The sequence below is a fragment of the Cricetulus griseus genome, assembly GCF_003668045.3.
Source record: "Cricetulus griseus strain 17A/GY chromosome 1 unlocalized genomic scaffold, alternate assembly CriGri-PICRH-1.0 chr1_1, whole genome shotgun sequence".
Taxonomy (NCBI): domain Eukaryota; kingdom Metazoa; phylum Chordata; class Mammalia; order Rodentia; family Cricetidae; genus Cricetulus; species Cricetulus griseus.
In genome coordinates, this window is record NW_023276807.1 from 11081392 (window position 1) to 11099065 (window position 17674).

Sequence of the window (17674 nt, forward strand, 5' to 3'; positions counted from 1 at the left end):
GAGAATCTCTGAGACCAAGAGGGATCCAGCAATGTTCAAGTCTCATCCCAGACATTTCTGTCTCTAGGCTCTGAAAACAGCAGCCACAGGACAGCTGTGTGGCCCCATCCCATGATCTGTTTTTTGTGTGACTTCATCCACACTGTGCATCCATCCACAACAGAATGGACCAGGCTTCATGCACCCACTTCTGGTGTAGGGTTTATCCTCAGCACATAAAAAAAAAAAAAAAAAAAAAAAAAAAAAAAAAAGATCTGGAGGCTGTTAATTTTTTTTCCCTAATGGAAAACTTCAAAACAGTAGTCTGTTGTTGATAATAGCTAAATGGGAGAAATCACTTTCCTAATGCCATTAACTAAACTGAGAAGTGAGGTAGTCTGTAGGCTGAGCCACGCATTTTGCTGTTTTCTCTGTTAAGTCGGAGTTCCTATTGTGAGCCACCTAGCACATCCACTCAACCACCTATCACCACCCTTTCCCACATTACAGATGGGAAAACAAAGGCTCCTTGAGATAAGCAACTTATCCAGAGTGTGACAGCTGCAACAGTAACCTGTCTCTAACTCCAGTCTGCAGTCTTCCCAGCACAAAACAACATTGCATTCACTGCTGAGTCAGATAACAGACAAGAGACAGCAGACCAAATCCAAGTTCTAAGCAACAGCTGGTCATTTTGTCTAAGATTTTCTTTGTATAAACAAGGAAGACAGTCATGGTGCTGGCTGAAAGAACGGAAAAGCTAGCTTATACTCAAGTGATGTTTACTTATTTGATTTTCAGTTTATTTGCGAAGTTTAGAAACACATTTGTGCCTCAACCAAATTCTCAAAACACTGCAAAACTTTCTTTCAGAGACAACCCACTGTAGGACACGCCTCTTTTTCTCCTAATTTGATGTCTGTGTTAATGCTTAATTTGTTAATAGGAAGACTGCTTAGATGAATAAAAAATTCTGCTTAATAAATGTATTTCAGTCTTTCCATTTGCTATCTCCCTTTTGGCTCTTTGGCCATTTTCCTGGCAAGATGGGCATGAATATCTGTACAAACAACTTTAAATCACTTTAATAAGATTTAATAACATTTCCCGAGTATTGGGATCCGTTGTGGGTTTTTGTTTTTGTTTTTTGTTTTTGTTTTTTGTGAACCACTAAACGAGAAGTTCGATATATATAGGCTGGAGAAAGACTGAAGAAGTGTCTATGTCTGACCTGTCATCACAGCCCTGATAAGGAAACAGATCCCGGGTCATGGAAAGGTGTGAGAGGAAGTTAAGTACCTATTAATGCTTCACAGAATGAAGCCTAGATAGACCTCAGGCTAAGTCTCCACCTCAGGCACCCACCCCTCTCTGCCCTGCCACCCTTTTCTGCCCTTTAGGGGGGGGGCTTCCTATACTGGATAGAGAATACAGAGTGCATATGTGACCTAAAGTGCACTGTTACCAGGCCACCCTCTTTCTGTAAAATACCCTAACATAACCAGACTACATGCTTCTCTCACTAGATCCGCCAAAGCCCTTCAGAAAGGGGAGAGGAGGAGGATGAAATGGGGGGGGGGGCAGGGGTGAGGGAACAGAGGCAGCAGGGAGTGGGGCAGGTAGGGGAGAGTTGGAAGGGTAAAGGCGGAGCTGGGGGGGTGCAGGGAGCTGGGAGGAAGTGAGGAAGCGGGGAGGGAGTGGGGGTGGGGAGGGGTTGGGAGCAGGGGAGAGGACCCAGCCAGGCCGGTGGTTTAGGCAGCTCACTTGCTCTCCGCTTCCTTTTCTCCATTGTACCACCAGTCCATGACTAAGGACTCAGAGTAAAGCTCCTGTATCTTCTCCAGGTCGCTGTAGCCCTGCTGCACTTCCTGAATCAAAAGGCTCATGTTTTCATCCTGGTGAAATGAGAAGTGGACAGTCTGAAGCTCCCACGCACGAGAGGGCAAACGCCCTGGATGGAGACCACGCCATCAGGCAGAGAAAAACCTAAAGAATCTCCCGGAGTTCTCACCCTCCCATGCCCAACCAGCCTGAATGTCTGTTAGCCACATACAATAAAGGGAATTTACACACTTGGGAAGTTATTACAACAAAAGGAAGTAAACATAGCCACCACCTCCCCCAAACACCCCCACCCCCATTTGTAAATCTGGTCTCCTTCTCTCTCCACAATTATCAAGCAGTTAGTCAACATATTCTGTCATTACACATCAGTTTGAATTTTCTGCAAATGGAATCATACAATAAACGCTCGGATCCTCTGGAGCTTCCTCCACTCATAATTGTTTTGAAATTCGCTCACATTGCAGTGTGAACGAACCCACCATTCATTCATTTTACTGGTTAAGTAGTTTTATTTATTCATCTTATTGTTAAATAGTTTTCTGCTGTGATAATAAATATAAAAATGTATCCATTCACTTGTTCACGGGCAGCTGAGCTCTTTCCAGGCTTGGGCTGCTGCAGATAAAGCAATGAACACTTATGTATGAGTCACTGGGGTGGACATAAGCTTCTAATTATTTTTGGTAAACAGGAGCCTTGGATAACTCGATCATGTGGATGGTGATGTCACTGTTTGGGATGAATTACCAAACTGTTTTTCAAAATGGTTGTTCAATTTATAATCCTGCCAGCAAGGTATGATCCCTGACACTCCACATCCTTGTAACTATAGAGCACAGCTGGCTGCCATTTCTAACACTTGCATAATAGTGTCTATTTGTGGTTTTAATGTGGATTTCCCATTGCTAACCAAGATGTGCCTCCTTTCATGTTATTTACCATATGCATATTCTTTTGTTAATGTGTTGTTGTTCCCTAAAGCAGGGTCTTGCTATATATATCCCAGGTTAGCCTTGAACTCAAGGTGTGTACCCCCTTGACCTGGTCCCAATTATATTCTTTCTGATAAAAATGTCTGTTCAAATATTTGGCCCATATTTTGAGTTTTCTCATTATTGAATTTTGAGAATTTTTTTAATATTGTGGGTATAAGTTATTTAGTGAACACAGAATTTGAAAATGTTTCCCTCCTACTCTACAGGATTTCTTTTTAACATTACAGCAGTCTTTTCAGAGAAGAAGCTTCTAATTTTGGTTTATTCCAAATGATCAATTTATTCATCTATAGATTATAATTTTATATCCTATCTAAACACACACACATATACACAAATACACAAATACACACACACACACACACACACACACACACACACACACACACACACACACACACACGTGTTAAAATCCTGCTTGGATTTTGACTGGGATTGTATTGAAAGACAGATCCATTGGGAGAGAATGGACAGCTTCACACTGTCAAGTCCTCTGACACATACTGACTGCACCTCTCAGCAGTGTTTCACTGTGGTCCATGACAAGACCTACCTATTTTGATAGATTTATCCCCACAAAGTTTTCTTCTTTTTATTTCTGATGCTATTGTCAGTGAGTTCTATTTAAAATGTCTATTGTCCTTTGCTAGAAGGTAGAAGCAAAGTTGTTTTTGTACATTTAGTCTTATGACTTGTAATCTGGCTAAGTAAATAATTAGTTCCTGTAACTCCTTTGTGTATTCAATGGTATTTTCTAACTAGATGATGATGCTGAATGTAAACAAACATAGGCGCCCCCCCACCTGGTGCCTTTCACTCCTTATGCTTCTGATGTAGTAAAGTGGCATGAACAAGCATCCTTGTACCTTGCCTGGTATTTGAGGATTTAATTATTACAGAAGTGTGCGTTGAATTTGGTAAAAAGTGTTTAATGTATAAATTGAAATGGCTATATTTTTTAAGGATGTATTTAATTTTATGTGTATGAGCATTTTACCTGCATGTATGTCTGTGTGCCACGTGCCTGGTGCCTGTGGAAGCCAGAAGAGGGTGTGTGATCCTCTGAAACTGGAGTTACAGTTGGTTGTCAGTTGCTATCCACGTGCTGGGAACTGAACCTGGGTCCTCTGGAAGAGGAACAAGTATTCTTAATCGCCAGGCCATCTCTCCAGCCTTAAGTTTTGTTGTGTCTTTAATAAGCTGGATTGGCTATCGACAGCTGCTTATGACCCAGTCAGTGCCCTGTACCCATTCACTTATGGTCAGCACTGAGTGGACTCGGGAAGCTATTAATAATTTTTTTTAAAAGACATGAAGTCATGAGATGTGTTGGTGGGTTCTGGGAGAGTTCAAAGGGAATGGTGGAGGATGTGTACATGTATGAGATTTCCAAAGGATAAATAAAAATTACAATAATGGACTGGAGAGATGGTTCAACAGTTAAGAGCGCTGGCTGCTCTCCCAGAGGAACAAACATTTGTGATCCAGTTCCAGGGGATCCAATGTCCTCCTCTGGCCTCCAAGGACACTAGTCATGCATGTGGGACACAGACACACATGCAGGCAAAATACTCATCCACATAAAATAAAACAAGAAAGACAAAAATAAGTGTGCTAATATGGTGATCTATATGTTGATTTTTAAATGTTAAACTAGCATTGCATGTCTGCACTAAATCCACCATGGTAGGGCATGTCAGATGTTTCCTGTATTTTATTTGTTAAATTTTGTTGGTGACTTTTGCATATTTATACCCGAGGAATATCACCTTCTAGTTAGATTTCTGTATCAAGTCAGTGTTTGTCTTATAGGAGGAGTGGGAAAGTGCCCCCTCTTCTCAAAGTTCTAGAAGAATCTATCTACAAAGAACAACTTTCTTTCCAGGACAGAGGATCAAACCCAGATGTTTGCATGTGCTAAGCAAATGTTCTCTCACTGAGCTATACTTTCAGCCCTAGAATTGCTATTACTTTCATATTTAATATTTGGTACAATTCAGCAGTGAGGTCATCTGGGGCTGGAGTCACCTGTGAGGAAACCATTTAACTATGAACTCAACCATTTTTGATAGCTGGAAGGCTACTTATACTTTATATGAATATAAGCTTTCATTCTCTGAAATGCATGCCCAGTAGACCAAGGACCAGATCATATGGTAATTAAATATTTTGCTTTTATAGAAATGGCCAGACTGCTTTTCAGCGTGCCCGTGTTTTGTACTCCAGCCAACAATGTGTTAGTGACCTGGTTTCTCATTCCACCAGCACTCAGTTTCCTCTGCCTGGAGTGACATTGTCTGGAGTGACAATGTCTGGACTTCAGCTTGTATTCCCCTAAGACTGGTGGTGCCCAGCCCCCTCTTGTGTGCTTATTCAGCACATCCATGGGGCCTCTTCAGTGGAATGGCTGCATATGTTCTTCAGGTTTTCTAAGTAGACGTTACTTTTATAGCCCTGGGGATTGAACCCAGGAAACTGTCCATGTTAGACAAGTGCTCTACCACTGATCTATATCTCCCCAGACCCTCTTTAAGTTTTTCTTAAAGGTTTCATTGCATTTTGCAGGCTGGCTATTCTAGTGTGCTGTCTGTTGTTGTGATAAAACATTCTGACTAGGGTTTATTTCGTCGTACAGGTCACCGTCCTTCATTGAGGGGAGTCAGAGCAGGAACTCAAGTAGGAACCTGGAGGCAGGAAGTGAAGTAGAGGCTATGGAGGAACATTGCTTACTGGCTTGCTCTCTCTGACTTTCTTATATCCCCCAAGTCTACCTGCCGAGAAGTAGCACTACCCACAGTGAGCTGGGCCCTCCCACATCAATTATTGATCAGAAGAATGCTCACAGACTTGCCTGCAGGTTAATCTGATGGAGGCAGTCCCTTGATGAAGGCTTTCTCTTCATCGAGGGATTGTGACTGTAGATCGTGTGGAGTTGACATTAAAACAAAACAAAACAAAATCAACTAGCCAGCACACTGGCCTTGGACTAAACATGACCCAGGCAAATCTGGAACTTCTGATTCCCTTGGTTCTGAATAGCTGTGATTACAGCCCTATGCCACAAGGCCTTAGCTTATTTCTAGAACCTCTATAATTTTGTGTTTTATATTCAAGCTCATGATCCACTCAGCTTGTTAATGATCTATATGTGGATGAAGATCAGATTTGGGTTGAGGCTTATCATTTTGCTTGTGGAAAGGCGATCTTTCCTTCTCTGAATTGTCTAGAAGTAGTCAGGAGTGTGTGGGCATGGTTGTTCCAATGGTCTATGTAGCTATCCCCCACCAAAGCCACGTTGTCTACATTAACACAGCTACACACACACACATACAAACATACAATACACACACACACACACACACACACACACACACACACACACACCTTAAAATCAGCTACAGAGCTTTTTTTCCCTACTGTTCCACATGCCTGGTAATATGTGATTGGTTTCCAGACAATGTAGATATGTTTGTTTCCCTATCATTATTGGGGGGGGGTTGCTCTATGATGCATGTGGTTGAGTTATTTGGAAGTAGTTTCATTCTCTCAAGCCTTGTCCTTAAGATTTCCACTAGGGAAGCATGACAATTCTGTGTGTTCTACAAAACACCCAAAGGAGGACGAAGTTTCCCATGCTCACTAACCAATCCATTACTGTTCCCCACCTTGGGTGGTCTCAGCACAGCACAATTCCCTCTGATCCTCTGCCTAGTTCAGTCCACAGACTCGAGTAGTCTTAGTCTAAGTGTTGATCAGCTTCTGATTTGTGCTTATAACTCCTGGCTACAGTTTAAAGTCTCTTCGTGGGTATGGTATACAAGAAGGCAAAAAGCAACAACTCCACATTCCTCTAGCAGAGCTTCGGGGCAAGACTGGAGGATTGGGGAATACTTTCATTTACTTTCCCCTCTTTGCCCATCTGAGTGAATTGCTTTATCTGATGGTCACATGGTTAGATCCCCTTTTTGAATGTTTCTCACACATATGTAGTTTCTCACATACAGCAGTAGTTAAAAGCATATATATATATATATATATATATATATATATATATATATATATATATATATATGGGAAATTGGCTCAGTAGTTAAAGCACTAGATGTTCTTGCAATGGACCCAGGTTCAATTCTTAGCAGTCACATGGTGTCTTAGAACCATCTGTAATTCCAGGGTATCTGAAGCTCTCTTCTGGTGTCTTTAGGTACCAGGCATGTATGTAGCATACAGACATATATGCAGGCAAACACCTACACCCATAAGCTAATAAAACATATTTTTTGAAAAATTAAAAATAAAACATTCCTTGGGATCCTTGTTTTTAAAACAGACCCCTGAATTTTGACAAAATGTTCCTAATCGTTGAATTGAGTGGTGGTTAAATTTGACCCATGTACTTTTATATTTTTGTGTCTATATAAGACTTTCTATCACAAAGAAAACAAAATTTATTAAGATCCTTGGGCCATTATACCTATAGGACTTCCTGGATTGTACCTGTGATCACAAGGTTCACAATGTCATAAGTGTCCTGAGATCCTTGGACCACATTTTGGAGAAACACTGGTGCATCATTAGTGCATTGGCTGCTTGCATACTTTTGTATAAGGCTACAGTTTTTCCAACTCAGGTGCTGCCCCTGATCTGAGACTTGCAACACTCGAAAAGATAAATGCATCTTGTTCAGTGCATCAAGTTCCCACCTGAATATCCTGAAGAATGGGATCCTTGCAGGCAAAGTCATAAGCATGGAACTCTCCTCCAGTCAAAGAAGCAAGCTCCTTCAAGAACTTATTTGCAGGCTTATCGTTGTAATTGAAGGAGATGGCATAGATAGGGATATTCTGAAAGAGTTTGACGTGGTCCATCACCATTTCTGGTGGCTGAAATGATAAATAAGAGAAATGGGGGAGGGTAAAAAAGAAAGAAAATGGTATCATCTGACAAATTCTTCGTATTTGCCACAGGCAGTCAAATTCTGAGATAGGAATTGTGCATACAGTGAGTGACTTTTTGTCTATGTGTTAATTCACTTCGATATGCAAACCGACTACCAAAGAGCATGGGGACCCAAAGGCCATGGTCTTCTCCCTCTGAAATTCACACTGTGGTGGGAAAAGGAAGTTAGGAAAAAGGTTTATCTAACAGAATCACCTCAACTTGAAGTACACTAAGCACAGAAGCCATGCCACCTGTGCCGTGGTCTGGACTAGAGAAAGGCCTGGGATGGAGACCCATGGAGAGAGCACCCTGGCCACTGGGGTCCCACACAGTGGGTGCCTGGCTTCCCAATTTGGCTTCTAATCATCTCTACCAAAAGAGTAAGTTCCGCTTTTGCCATGTTGTAGGCAAGTTGCTTCTCAGAGATAGAGGGAGAGAAAAAGGGAAGAACTGTTAAAAGTCTTTCCATGCACTGGGCTTTTCGTTTAGGGCTTAAGTTCCTGGTTCCTCCTTACAACTTTTAGTTAATCCTTTTACACATCCTGGAAGGAATAATGGCCGGCCCAGCTACTATCCATTCTTCTTGTCTTTTAAAACTACAAAACACTAGTTTTTTTTTTTTTCCCACGACAGTCATATTCTCAGTTTAAAAAAACAAACAAAAAGCAAATCACAAAAACCATCAGTGATAACACAGTACAATTTACCATTCACAGTTAGGAGTGGCCAAACCACCCAATTCTGACTAATGAGACCTAGAAGTTCTCAGGGAGAGATTCCCTTTCTCCATATAAAGACAAACAGGAGTCTAATATCCTTCTCCATTCCTAGAAAATGCATCTTCCACCCACAATAGTAGCAGCCATGCTGTGACCATGAGGACATAAAACATATTCAAAGACTGTGGAGTGTGAGGACAAGAGAAAGCATGCATTCTGGGACCCATGTATGGGTTGCTGCGTAACTAGGACAGCTACAGCTGTAAATGTAGCTGTCAGTTGTCTGTTATTTGCCTGCTGTCCTCTCTTTCCCTGGCCATTCCCTTCAAGGGACACATAGCTAGCACCTCTAATTAATGGTGGAGAAACTGAGGTTCTGTACAATTAAGCTTCCCCGTGTCACCCAGTTCTCAGGTGATAAAAGTGGAGAACACACCCACACTTCAGTTCTAGGGGCACTGGCAGATGATTTACTCTCCTGGAGTGTGACAAAGATCACCTTTTGGCGAGGATCAACTTGCAGTACCGTTGCTTGCCTCCCAAGAAAGAATTCCTCTGCAATCTTCCTCCTCACTACAGCCAAACTAGTGCCTTCAGAAACTATCCCCAGTTGTCCCAGGACCCTCCCATGTTCTCGGTGTTAGAAGTTCATCCAGCTTCCTTGCTCCTTCAGCAAGTTCCATCTTCTACCTATGGTTCCTGTGCCTTGTCCTATAACCTTGCCTCATCTATTTTCCCATGAATCCCCGGGGAAAGGGTGATGAATGAGAGGGGACTATACTCATAGCCAGCTGGCCTTCCCTGAAGAGGCTGCTGTTTAAAAGGCCCCCAGAGACTGAGCTTGTGTAAGCCATCACTCAAACATACCCTGAGTCTGTTTAGCTCTGGCCTTGAGACTACACTACTCATCAACACATTTACTCTGACCATCAGCTTGTTTGCTAGCCAAACATCAATTCAACATAACCAACAAGCTGCCCCTATTTCTCTTGTAAACTACAAGGCCTGAGAGAGGTGTGCCATTGATGGGGGTGTCCTTCTGTATGCTGTGAAAATACCTTTCTCTTATTGGTTGATGAATACAGCTGTTTTGGCCAATAGACAGGCAGGATTTAGCCAGGTGGGAAATAAGAGCAGGGATAGAGAAAGGTAGTAGGCAGAATCAAGGAGATTCTTGGTAGGACATGGAGTCATTCTCTGGTAAGCCATGACCACATGGAGATACACAGATTAATAGAAATGGGTTAATAATTAAGAGAGCTAGCCAATAAGAAGCCTGAGCCATCAGCCATTCAATTTATAAGTAATGTAAGCCTCTCTGTGTTTATTTGGAACTAACAACTACAAGACTGGGAGGGACAGAAACTTTAGTCCACATGCCATCCCTGCCTCCTTCCAGCTCAGCTCCCCTTTCTGAGCGCTTACTAGATGCTAGGTAAGTGCTGTGCTTAGGCTTCTCTAGAATCCTTGGAGACCTTTGAAGGAAGTTTGCAGGTTTTATTTCTTACAAGGGCTATACAGTCTCTGCTCCTTGACTCAACAAACCGGACAAGAGACAGACCCTTATTCTGGTCATCAAATAAATGGTGTCAGCAAGGCACTGCTCTTAACATTGATTTACAGCAGAGACACTTGAGAGAGGAAGGAAAACAACAGCACTATAATTCCAACTGCATGCTGGGAAACCATAGCTGGTGTCTCTACTTCATTAGCTATAAGACAGCATGCATTTATTTGCTTACTGCCTCTCCTTCTACTAAAAGCTTCCCTGAAGGCCAGTACCTTGTTCATCTTGCTCAATAACAGCTTCAGGCTGAGAAGAGAAGCTCTGGTACTCACTCAATATTTATGGAGGTCATTTATGGAAATATCATTTCATTTATTTCCTCAGAGCAACCCTGGCAGGAAGGAGGACCAGCCTTAAACCACAGATAAGGAAACTGCAGTTGCCCAAGGATGCTCTGATGGACAGTGTTGGGCCAGTTTCTAGCCACATTTCCATCTCTAAGCCATTCCCATTGTTCTATCCAGCTAAAGAGCACATTAGGAGCAACATAGTAAGCCCACCATTGTACCCAACCCCAGCTCCATAGTGCTAAGCTTGCATGGTGTTCTAGCACCCCCTGTGGCATTAGAGAGCTGGGGGGAGAGGAATGGTGTGCCCTAGACTGGAAAGCAAGCTCCATGGAATGCAATGGTCATTCCTATCTTCTGCCTGCTGTAGACTGCTGCAGCTGGTTTACAGCCTCGGGGCACTGAAGATGAAGACTCCGAAGGTCAACATCAGCCTCTTCCCACAGCAGCCTGGCCCACTCTGATTTCTTCACAGAGCCTTACTTGCAGGTTCCTCAGGGCTGTCAAGTGGAGGAGCCATAGCCTCTCACCCTCCTATGAAACAGTGAGGAAGCTTTTCTCAGCCCAGGGACTCTCTCCTATGTTCCTCACAGAGGCTGCCAGCTCTCTTCAGTCCCTTAGAGGAAGCTGAGCAGCAAGGTGTGCTGTGAGCTCTCCATCATCAACCCAGAGCTATGAGAGAGCGGGAAACTGGGTTTTCTCATTACCTTAAGGTCTACCTGGGCAGGCCCCTCACCTGTGACTTCCCATCCCCTAGACTTCACAGGGCTCATGTTAGGCTTTATCTTTTATTTTCATTTTAGAAGGGTGCAAAATTAATCATTGACTCCATTCGTAAAGACTTTGATTTTGAAGGAGTCCTAAAATAACCAGAGCCAAAGCTGGACTAGACTTGGCCCGTAGTGAAGACTGGCATTTCTAGAATTCTTGTAACACGATGAGTTTTAAAGACACATATCTGTCATGAAACAGATAGTAAGCGGATGTCGGTGGAATCTAGATGGTCCACGTGTTCATCCAAGAAGAAAACACTGCCTTTTGAATCACACTGGCCTTACACAGTGAGCTTCCTCAAAGGTGGTGAAAACTGACAAACAAGTCACTCCACCCTCAAGGACTCTGCCCGCCCTCCCTCCAGCTCATCTTATATGATGTCCTGAGAGAGTTCAGAGCACCTGAGCCACGTGTTGGTTTGAACTTGTCTTCACTACTAAAAAGACGCTGGGTGGGACTTGTTAATATATTTTACACAGAACACAAATATCTGATATCCATTTGCTTTGTTGACAGAATCTTCGAGACAATGCAAAGTAAAGAGACCCACATGTGAACATGAAACACTTTGAAGCACCGATAAATTACGTTTTGGGCAATTGTCATTCTTCGAACTCCAGCTCTCACCTACCTCCTCAGTGTTTTGTGTTTAAATGAATCACAGTCTCTCTCAGAAAAGTTACTGATCCTCAGAAAGCTACGTGAATGCCTTTTGGATAATGTGGGATTCTAGATCCTTGCAGGGGGCTACAATGTGGGAAACCCTGGGCTACTGAACCATTCTCATATTTCTTGGGGCTTCTGGACACCCATGTAGCCCAAGTATACAAATAATCTGCTCACCAGCACCCCGGACCTGTTTGCTCTTAATTGAAATTCCACTTGGGTTGCTAATATCATAGTGAGTCAGAAAGCAGTTAACCTCTTTCTACCCTCCTCTGGCCTTCTCCTCTCCCCCACTGCCTGCTCCCAAACTGGGTACCAAGCCCTGTTGACTCTGAAGGAAGCCTCTTCCTCCCCAGTTCTCGCGATGGCAGGGGATACTGCTTACAGGCCCTTGTCGAGGTCCCAGCAGAAGCTCTGGCACAGCTTGTCCCTGGCATTATCAGGGCATCCTGTTTCCAAACTATGGAGCGGTGACAAGTTCTTTTCTTATGAAAGGTCCCCACTGTGGTGACACCCACTCTTCTGACCTGCACAGCAGCCCCTTGTCACATTTCCTCAGCTTACATTGCACACTTCCATCATGCCCTGATGGTTTCTCTGAGTGTGACCCTCCTGCCCATATGCCCCCTCTTCTGTACCCAACACCCAGGACAATTTGGTCTTCCCTGTTCAGAAAGTTCTCTCTCCTTTCCAGGTATAGTCCACATCCCTGCCTCTACCAGAGGACCCTCCCTGGTTTTCTGTCCATCTTGTATAGCTAAATCCATCCCTCTGAGCTGCTAGACATAGGCCAGACAATCTCAGCCCCTGGATTGTATCAAAATGAACTGTATACATGTAGCACATTCCCTAAAGGTAAACTTCCCTAAGGCAAGGATCACTCAAACCTTGGCACCACCTAAGCCATGCAAGGGAGTCACAGACAGCTTCTGAATAGAAAGTCCAGTGAAGTTGACAGGAAGAACATTCCAAATTAAATTTCACTAAAGCGCCACTTCTCTGCCATGAATATAATGCAGTGATAAAATCCGGTGGCTTCAGTATTTAATTCTTGAGCCATTTGACACAGGGTATTTTAGAATAGGCAGTCTGCACATATAAACATCTTCTGGGGCAGGATACATGTTGATACTAATTCACTTTAGCAGTCAATTTACATTGTGCTGGCCTGGAAAATCCTCTATTTACTTAATGCCTGAGGTACTTGTCTTTCATTCACAAAGCTAGAAAGAAACAGAACAGACTCTTCTGAAACTTCTCAAATATTTTCCAGGCAGGCTAAACAAAGCCAAGAGCATTTCAGCTGAAAGGCGTGCTTTTGGTTTAAGGGAGGGTGAAGCTAAAATTGGGGATAGAACCAAGGATGTTGCCCGGTGACATGTTTAGATTGAGCCCTCAAAGGAAAGAAATTGAGAGCAATCTCCATGGTCATAAAACATAAGCCAGTGTGCAATGGACATGGGCATGGTCTCCAGGACTGTGAATTTGGGTCACATTAAGCATAAAACATCCATCACCATCAGTATGGCCATAAATGCTCCTCAGAGTTACAGAAGGCATGAATGTTTGTTCCTTGGTGTCTTTTCTTACCTCACTTCTGGTTCTCTATGCCAGGGACATATCTCTCAATACCTCTGAGGGTTGGGAGGCTCTGGGTATTGAACCCAGAGTTCTGGGTTCAATACCCAGAGCCTCCTGAATGCTTAGGCAAGTACTCAACCCTGAGCTACATCCGTAACCCTCTTTTCAAGTTTTTCAAAACAAAATTTTGACATGGGGTCCTTGCTAAGCTGCTTATGTTGGCCTCGAACTCATTCTATAACCAAGCAGCTGTTGAACTTGCCATCCTCCTGCCTCAGTCTCCTGTGTAAGTGGAATGACAGGTCTGAGTCACCAAGATCAGCTTCTCTGCTTTATGATGTCCTCTACAAAAGTCTCAGTTCCCCTCTCAGCATTCCCTTTCAGGACATTCTTGAACTGGTCTTCTTTAGCAGTTGTAGTGAGTACCTGATCAGGTCTCCCATCTGTCAAAAGGTAGATGGCTTGTGTTTCTTTATCAGAAAAAGCAATTTTCAGGGCATTCAGAGTATTTGTGGAACTTCCAACCTAGGGGGGAAGAAAAGAGACAGCCAAAGGAGATCACAGAGGAACGTGAAATATATCCTTTGCTCAACGGCGTGTACGGGGGTGAGGGACACTTCTGAAATAACAGACTAAATTTCATTGAGAAAATGATTTAAGACCAGCTATTCCAAGAAACCAAATCCCCAGGTGTGCCATCAGGGTCTCTAGCCAGGTAGTCCAAGGTCTGCTATAAGTCAAGGCTGTGGGTTTCCTGCCTTGACAACAGCAGTTTTAATGTCATTTTCATCTGTGTTTTTGTGTGAGATGCTCACTCAGTTAAGGATGACTTTGCTGTCAGCAGAGCTGAATCAAGCAGCCTGAATGCATCCCAGATGGGATCATGCTTGTTTCAACTCAGGATTTATTCATGTCACCCAGTATTTGGCAAACTCGAGTGTGGTCTTATTAATGGCCTAATGATGAACACATGAATGCTTCCAGCATAAATCCAACCTACAAAGGTTAGGATGGAGAACTGCCCTTAAAATGAATGGTATATTATTGGGTCTTAAGGGAATTCATGGGGTCCTGATATTCTGCTTTGTGTATGGTGGAAATAAACAGACATAGCTGGCAACCTGGATCTATGGGTTCCATATCCCTGGGATTCAATCAAATGAGTTAAAATATTTAGGAAGAAAATTACACAGATACTGAATATTGAAAAAAAATGTTATCCTCCCAAAAAAATAGTAAGTATGCACTATGCTATTGTAAGTATAATTTCATTTATATTACATTATATATACATAACCTGGTTATTGAAAAGATACAAAAGGGTATGCACAGCTCATATGCAAACATGTCCCATTTTATATAAGCAACATCTGTCAATGTGGGTATCTAGAAGGAAAGAGGTGATCCTAGGACCATTTTCCCATGGCTACTGAGGGCTAACTGTATAAAATAAAATCATAATCAATCAAAGAGAATAAATTATGGCTTATTTTTCTCTCTTACGTATGACATTAATCATAACACCATCTACAATTCTTTGTATAAGAAAGAAAGAATACAGACATTGCATGTCAAGGGGGAATGATAGGTTTTTAACAATGTCACCAAACACATCAAACAATTATAAATTAGAAAATCTCGTGTATCAGTACAGAATGGGGTGAAATCAGATAAATTAGATTCGCCAGAATGCACTTTGTTTAACATACAAAAATGAGCCTTACCAAGATATAATCTCTGTCAGTAAGACACACGGCACTTCAAGATTTCCAAAGCCTACTTAAGCCTTCCTCCTCATCTCAGACTCAGGGTATCAATTCAAACAGAGTTGTGAGCAAGAAAAGCAACTGTGATTGATCCAAGCAAGCAGGAATTTAAGCAAAGGGCATCTGGATGGCTCACAGTATTGCCATCTGGCAGGAAAACCTATCTTGGGACCTCACACCATGGAGCATGGACCCCAGTTCTGCTGCAAGCCTGCCTGGCAGGGGCCCCGTTGAAATACCACCAGGGCACCAGATGTTGTGGCTAGCCACACCAAACCAGGGACTGTCAGACATGAGATGGACCAGCAGCCTACTGCCTCTGCCACCCAAGAAGCTTCACAAGTATGCATATGCCACCGCTGTCAGGGTTCTTGCTGGTAGACCCTCCATCTAGAGTCACTGTCTCTCAATTCAAATCCAGGGAGGGTACTCTGAGGTTGTGCACCTGAGCAGCATACTTGCTCCTGAGCCGAGTAGAGGCCAGAGTTTCAGCTTCTATAGGGTGAGCAGGTTCTACCTTCCTTATAAGAATTAGTATGAGAAGATGAAGATTGGTGGCCAAAGGAATGACAAGCATCCAGCACGTATCCAAATCTTGTCAAGCTTCACTGTGGGCCTTGGATGCCCTTTCTGCTAAGGCTGCTTAAACAGAGACACAGGTGGGGGTGCTATGACCCCTCCCATGCAGTTCCTTTCCTCTTCTGTTAGCCTCCGCTAACTCTCTGTGGGTATTTAATAAGCACTTGCCATGCATCATGATGGGACTAGAACACAACTTACCAAACCAGATCAAACCCTGTCTTGAGAAGAGTTGACAGGGCTGTGCCAAGAGCTTGGAAACACTACCAAGCACTATGCTATAACACTGCTCCAGTGATGCCTGGCATAGGCTGCATTATTCTAGCTGAGTGGATAGCTAAAGACACCTCAAGGTGGGGCTAGCATGGAAGACTACTAAAAGATGAATGGATGAGTAGGCAAATAGAGATTACTATGGGAGCGCCTACTTCCTATTTGTTCAGGATTGGACAAGTAATTTTATTGCTGTAGCATCCACATAAAGCAAAATGTTGGGAAAGTGGTGGCAGTGCTGAAGATAATAATAAGAAAAAAATCTACCAAGTAAATCTACTAAAGTAAATCTAGTAGACTAAGCAATACTGTATTTTTACCCTATGGCATAAGGAGACTCAGACCTAGCAATTTCTATTCCTGTGTCCTCAGAAGGTCTCCCGCCAGTAACAGGCAGCTCAGGGATTTGCCTTGCACCCCTATGATAGCACCAAGCAGGATCTGAATGGGAGTCCTGGCAGCATGAGGGGGCTCTGCAAACTAAATTGTTGCTGGTACAAAAGCCCACACATGTATGCCAGATCGAACAGGCTAAACCTAAATACCGTGTCTGCTTGCTAAGTGACAAGACTTCACTGGGATTAGAGTCTCTTGACATAATGATAAAAATTTCCCAGAATGCAATAAAGAAAAATCACTCATCCTACAAAGAACCAGAAATAGCTCTTTTGTCTGAGATAAGTGGTCCAACTGATGCCCTCAGAGATCACAGAGACAATAAAGCAGATTAATACTATAAGAGTTTCAGAAAAAGAGAGAGGGGAGAGTGAAGAATTTTAAAAAAATATTTATGGCTTAAAAAAAAAAAAACACCCAAGGGCCTAGAGAGACAGTTTGGGGCTTATAAGCATGTACTTGTGGAGGACCCAAATTTCTTTCCCAGCACCTACACTGGGTGGCTCACAATCATGTGTGCCAGCTCCAGAGCATATGATGCTCTGACCTATGTGGGCACCTGCATTTACATGCATAGCCCCACTTACACACACACACACACACACACACACACACACACACACACCCTCTCTCTCTCTCTCTCTCTCTCTCTCTCTATATATATATATATATATATATATGTGTGTGTGTGTGTGTGTGTGTGTGTGTGTGTATCTGTATATATAGAAAGAGATATATACATAGATATACATAGATATATACATATATAAATACATAGATATACAATTTAAAATCATGAAAAATAAATCTGGCCCATTTGAACCTGGGTGTTTACTTCAACACCTCTCCCTTCTCTGTCCAGCAAAAGGTAAAACATATTGTATCCCCCTTTCTCTTTCTCTAATGGTGCTTCTTCTTTTGTTACCCTGTTTGGTTTTTTAAGTTGCTTCTATTACATTTATATATTTACTTTGTGTTGGGGTGTGTGTATAGGGGGTGTGGAAATGCCAAGGCAAGTGTGGTGGTCAGAGGACAACCTGGGAGAGTCAGTTTTCACCGCCACCATTTGAGTTCTGGGGGACTGAATGCAGGTCATCAGACTAGGTGGGAAGCACCCACCTTTACCGGCTGAGGTGTCTTCTGGTAGTTCTTCCTTTCTCTATCTTGTTTCATCAAGCACCTTCTACCCCCACTTATTTGCTGTCTTGTAATACAAACTCTGTACCTTTGTACCTGTCTCTCTCTTAAATGGCCCTCTCTCCTCCTGAGAAACTAGCTTGAAAATTTGCATCTAATATGTAACCAA

At 42.9% G+C, this 17674-nt stretch overlaps 1 protein-coding gene across 1 annotated transcript in view; it reads right to left on the reverse strand.

The window, feature by feature from the left end:
• The window catches only part of Vwa3b (von Willebrand factor A domain containing 3B), a 176942-nt gene that overhangs the window by 64396 nt on the left and 94872 nt on the right, over positions 1 to 17674 (reverse strand). Inside the window, 3 exon segments of the mRNA XM_035453446.1 lie at positions 1744 to 1874; positions 7523 to 7702; positions 13781 to 13879. Of these exon segments, the coding sequence (XP_035309337.1) occupies positions 1744 to 1874; positions 7523 to 7702; positions 13781 to 13879 (410 nt within the window).